The following is a 5,856-nucleotide window of genomic DNA, read 5'->3' on the forward strand; positions in this document are numbered from 1 at the left end:
CTGCCTCTCGAGATTTATCCCATGCTTGATTTTCATATTTTTTTTGTTTTAATCAAATTTTAATCATTGAGAAGGAAAGGATGCCACTTTCATTCGCTTATTTTGCTTTTATGTTCACCTCTGTCTTGTTGCTTTAACAAAGTTTATTAAAATGGCGATGTCTTGAACAATATCGGAAAAAAACTTGTGTCTTTTAAATGATATTATTTTTTTTATAACAGTGAGGTGCTGCAGCATAAGCGACAAACAAAAGCAGAATGTAATGTGAATGGAGGTCCTGCTACAAATATTTCTTAGGGTACCAATGTAGTTTTAATTGTGTTATTAGTTCATTTTAATAACCACCAGCAGTCGGATTATTACAGTGTGTTAACAAGAATTGATTTTTGTGTTGTTAAATTTGGAGCCAGGTTGTTAAATTTACGCCGACTGGCTAAGCTACCGAGCTAGAGATGTAAATTTACAAAAGCGGAAGTCTTGCATTTAAATTAAATACACAAATAGCATACAGTTGATGTAATTGGAAAAATTGTTACGCTGCAGTGAAAGTAGTACGATTAATTTACAACCTTGAAAATTAGAGTTTTACCAAACTCGATTTCTCTGTTATGCAGCAGTTACCCGAAAAATCCTAGATTTAATGCTTAATACTGATAGACGTATACCTCCTTGGACAGGACACTTAACAGACATTGTCCCAACCCAGCAGTTACTATTAAATGTAGCACCCTCGTTGTTGGGATATTGAGCCAAATTGGGCCTAAATCTAAGGTGTAAACTGGCCAGTCTCGTCCTCTATTTGCGAAAAGACATGCCACCAGTGAAGCATAAAGTAATTTGAAATCGAAACCGTAATGATATAGCAGGGAGGGGTAAGATGGGACACCTTTTCCTTTTGTTTTCTCTTCCCATTTGGTAGTAAACAAAGAACATTCAGAGAATTATGAAACCGTATCCTTTAAAGAATTTAAATGTTATGCTTGCTAGATCGTGGTGATTTTTAAAAATATTTTAACTTTAACTTATTTCCGCAAATGCGTTGTAAATAAACATGTCAAAGAAATTCCAGAGCCCACAGCGCGTCTCATCGTAGTACCAGTATCTTAGAATCTTCTACAAACAAAGACTGGATGTTAAGGACAAAATGACACGCGTTAATGGATGGAACGATCCATCAAAGTATATCGTTTATAAAACGAGTTATTAAGACACGCTATGAATAAAATGCCTATTTGTTAGCGTATTAGTTAAATAGCATGGTACTATAGTATGTATAGTACTGTGGGGAAAGATAGGACACCTTTAGGACATGATATCGAAATATCCTGATCCGGTTTTAAAAAAATACGAACGGTCTATGGAAGTCGTGGGTAGGTTTAATATTTCTTTGAATGTCCTCGGTTTATTATCAAGTTGGACGAGAGAATATAGTACAAATTGTTATAAGACCTCACACTCATACAGAATAAAAACATTCGCGTTTCCTGCAAAGTGGAAAATAAATAAATTACAGGCAAGGAAGCGTCGAACAAACGCAGTGTAATCAACATCACACTCCGTCTTTGCGCTGATAACCAATTAAAAGATTCTCGCTTTTGCCTTTAGTAACACGGGTTGGCTGATTAGCTAATAGCTCGAAACTGTTTCAAACACTGTGCTACACTAGAGTTAAAGGACGTACTGTAGTTAGAGTTATATCTGTACTGATACAAAAAGCAATTTGTAATGGCCGTTTAAAGGTTATAGAATACTAAACAGTGTGTTTCAGTACAGGTATAACAGGTGCCATATAGTTATACTAGTCTGTAATGATGAGAGCGTTTTTGATATCTCATTTAAATGTTATGGTAGTGTGGGGTAAGATGGGATACCTTTATCACGAAATGTCCCAATACCCGAAAAGTGTTTTAAACAATTAACAACAGTCTATATGAGAGTCCTGAGGATACGATTTATATTTCTTTAAATGTACTTCTAAATGGAAAGAGATAAAATAAAAAGATGTTGATATTTCCCACCCTACTATACATCTTACTATAAAAGACGATAGTAATGTCATGTCAGAATATATAGTGTAGAAGTTAAACAATATCATGGCAACACGAAGTTAAATTGGAATCTTCATTCGGTGAGTCTTAACCTTACTAACCAACGTAATATATATAGCCTACATCTGGCAGCAAAAATCGATACTTTATTGTGTCAGCTGGTCACGCTGGTGTATTACGTTATAATGCAACGGTTCGTCTAAAAATACCAAGGCTATTTCATGACTAGATGTGCCAATGGTGTAACAATTATATAGGCCCATATATGTTATTTAGCATGAAAATCAATATAAACATTTTGCTCGAGTTAGTTATATTGTACAGCTGTTATATTAAGAATGATAATCTACTGATCTATGTCCTATAACATTCGAGTGTTATTGAAGCTTATTTTAAAGATTTGGTTTTGTTTAACTGGTATAAATTATATATGCTGTAGGCTGTACCAGCGTGCACATCGCCTTAAACCGAAACAGTCATGGTTACCTAACAAGCTTACATATGTGTATAAAGTCTTGTACCATGTACTTACTGTAGAAAAGTCAAGTCTACAATGTGATGTACAATAAACAGTTTTGTAATTTAAGATTCAGAAAATATCATTTTATTTATTTAGCGAAACCACGTAAAGGAATGCCATTTAAGGGTAAAGTACTTCTAAAAATATAAGCAAACACATATATGTGTATATTTCTAACCGCATCTCTTTAATATATATATACATACATTGTACAGTTTACAGCTTTTTGCATTATTTTGTCACAGATTGCACAAAAAAGTCTTTCCGCGTTTCCAAAGTAAATACAAATACATATAAAGTACTGTGGGGTAAAGTGGGATATCGTTAGCACCTAAATCCCATATTTTCCAATCGTGTTGTGAAAATAAACAACGCCCAAAAAGTCGCAGGGCTACAGTTAATTCTGTAAATATTTTTTTACTTCCAAATGGGACAAAAAAAGAATGAAACAAGTTCCATATTACCCCACTTAACCAACTGATATCTATGCTTTGTACATTTCAATTTAAAGTTCGTTCCGCAAATACTTGAGTTTCTTGGCCGATAATATATCTTTCCCCGCATTCCAACCGCCACCATAATTACCACCCCCATTGCCACCACCGTCTTGGAGTGTCTCGTACTTAAAATAATGATCTCCCAGTGATCCAATCAAACGAATGAATAAATCTGTAACAAATCAATTTAGGTTATTAATTAGAAAATAGGTAACAATAGACTGTAGATTTCGCTCAAAGTAGAACCACATGATCTTATACAGCATACATACGTTTTCGTATATGGGTACCCCAAACGTGTATTTTCAAAGCGTTCGCTGATTAAAACGTGTTTAATTCACTGAATACTTGTGTGCCTAAAGTGCGACTCTATAAGTAAACCCCGAGATTGGAGTTGCGTGTACATAAATATAGATGGTGTTTTTGTATGTTATGTATGTATATTTATATATATATAGCTTGTATATTACTTCATAAACGCCTTTGTCCAGGATAAATATTAATAAATGAAACATATTTGTCTTCGCGTGGCAGGAAAAATGTCAGTCGTCATACCACTGGTTTTTTGTTTCATTCACATCGTGCCCGCTGACAGTAGTTAACACAACTTTGTGTTTGCAGTTGTAATTAAACAGTTACGGCTTCTCTATTAAGACTTATAGTAGGGTGGGGAAGATGGAACACCTTTTCATTCTATTTCTCGTCCCATTTGGTAGTAAACAAAGTATACATTCAAAGAAATACAAAACTGTATTCTTACGACTTCCATAGACCTTTGTTGTTTAAAGCACAATCAGGATATTTAGATATTATTTGCTAAAGATCCATCTTCCCCCACCCTACTACATACACCACGAGCACTGTTTACTTACTAAGATCAGCTTCGTAAACTTCATCAATAGACAAATATTTGTCTTGGTTTGTGTCTATCTTCTCGAATATTTTATCAAGAGCGTTCGCCTTATGATCTTTTAGCCAAGTTTTGGTGATCTGTCCCCTTCGTCCCAATGTCAGCTCCGAATTTTCTTCTGCCGTGTCGTTTAAAGCAAAGAATTTACGAAAAGTTTCTAAAGACATTTTTTCATCTTGGAAGAATAATTCCAGAACCTCAACCCTGTGACGTCACAGAGGTTAATTTTTTCTTCGTTTACTTAGGCGTTTCAGAAAACATATTTTAAGCAGCTGTGGAGTGGGTCTCAGCATGTCCCATGCCGTACCACACTGTTTCACATAGCCAGCTTACCTTGAACTTTCTTGGTTGTTCGATGTTTTAACATCAAAAAGCGTTGTCTTTCTTTTCTCGGGGTATTGGCAATCATCTGTATATCTAAACTGATGGGTTAGCCAGAAACTGACCGCCATGTTTCGTGTGTTTGATGAGTTAGCGAAGTGGTACCACCTGTGTTAAATGAAGGTAATTTATGTAACGTGGCGGGGTAAAAACAACAGTCGTTATAACACGGGTGTTCTGTTCACCTCGAGACCACTTACGAGTTACCACGTAATTTACCTTGTGTGTAGTTGTATTTTTATAGAACTGACCATTTGAACAACCCAATATTAACTGCTAGTGTATACAAAAAATCGTTAGGTCACCCACAATGGTAGCCTCACCAAAACAAAAATCCTTTCTTTAACTTTAACACCATGTGCTAACGGTATCAATTTTACCGGCAGTGACATTTGTACAATTATGGCAAGTCTTTGAAATATCTCATATAGTTTCAATAGTTTATGCTTACTTGTAAGGAATAAAGAAACAGTCTCCAGGTTCAACGTGTAGTTTGTGCCATGTGATATTTTGTAAGGCTGGAAACTTGTACATATCAACCCTGTCAACGTCTAACTCCGAATATTCGTACTGGTTGTCCATAAACGACGTTTGTCCTGTAACCTAAAAGAAAAAAGTGACTCAAATTTAAAATATCAAATTAAAATATCCAAGTTTTATCTAAAAAATGACCTTTGTCAAAAGATTTAACCGGGTACCTAAAGACCTATACGGTATTTTAACAATTAGAACTATAAAAAACAGCTGGTGTGCCGAAATTCCTGTTTATTACGGCACGCCTGCTTTTTAAAGTATCATACAGTATATATACCACGCGTGGCGCAGTGATGTGTCACTGAAAGAGGTACCAGTATAATAAAAACGTTGCTTGATTGCTAAAGTGTTACAAACATGAACCGTTTTAATATTTTCAGCAAAAGCATAAAGCTAAATGTTGTTATAGTTATGCCGGAAATATGCATAGGGGAGACCGGGGATGGTTCGGACGTTTTTTTGAAAATTGCTAATAATTTTTTTTATATGCATCACATGAATTTAAATGTTAGTTTGTTGTAAAGGGTGATCCTTTGCCGAAAAAGGGTAGGAGAGTCGCATGCCAAAGAAAACTAGAAATACATGAAAAGGGTCAAATTCCGAAGGCTCTCAAGTGTCTGGTGTTGCCCCGGTACCGGGGTAACATCGGACATGTCCGGGGTCACCTCGGACAGTATACGTTTTTTGGTTTTATTCGACACCGTTGGTAAAAACGACAAACGAAATAATAATGAATCATCTAATATATAAATCGACTAGGCTAAGCTGGTACTTAAGCGCATATTAAAACAGGAAAGGTTGATGAGAAATCTTAATCCTTAATAGTCCCCTGTCTGTACGAGTATCATCTTCAATAACTGGAAAATAGCTTTTTTTCATTCAGTCGCTTGATACTCTCCTGATGTCGTCTTTCTTTTAAACGTTCTTACTATTTTTTATGATCTAAAACTATTGTGAGCATACAAC

General features: G+C 35.4%; 1 protein-coding gene and 1 long non-coding RNA gene across 3 annotated transcripts in view; one reads left to right on the forward strand and one right to left on the reverse strand.

Moving 5' to 3' along the window:
• The window catches only part of LOC113474256, a 1,848-nt gene extending 1,457 nt beyond the window's left edge, over window positions 1-391 (forward strand). The window contains exon 2 of the long non-coding RNA XR_003395926.1: window positions 275-391. This is a non-coding gene — a long non-coding RNA (uncharacterized LOC113474256). The remainder of the gene's footprint in view (window positions 1-274) is intronic.
• Window positions 392-2,607: 2,216 nt separating this feature from the next.
• LOC100177107 overlaps window positions 2,608-5,856 on the reverse strand; it is a 6,906-nt gene continuing 3,657 nt past the window's right edge. For both annotated transcript variants that reach the window (XM_002130843.4, XM_026834713.1), the window contains 4 exons: window positions 4,808-4,959; window positions 4,309-4,464; window positions 3,938-4,179; window positions 2,608-3,237 (listed from right to left, as the gene is read on the reverse strand). In XM_002130843.4, the coding sequence (XP_002130879.1) occupies window positions 3,074-3,237; window positions 3,938-4,179; window positions 4,309-4,464; window positions 4,808-4,959 (714 nt within the window). In that variant the 3' untranslated portion in view covers window positions 2,608-3,073. The remainder of the gene's footprint in view (window positions 3,238-3,937; window positions 4,180-4,308; window positions 4,465-4,807; window positions 4,960-5,856) is intronic.

This window comes from Ciona intestinalis, chromosome 5 (assembly GCF_000224145.3).
Source record: "Ciona intestinalis chromosome 5, KH, whole genome shotgun sequence".
Taxonomy (NCBI): domain Eukaryota; kingdom Metazoa; phylum Chordata; class Ascidiacea; order Phlebobranchia; family Cionidae; genus Ciona; species Ciona intestinalis.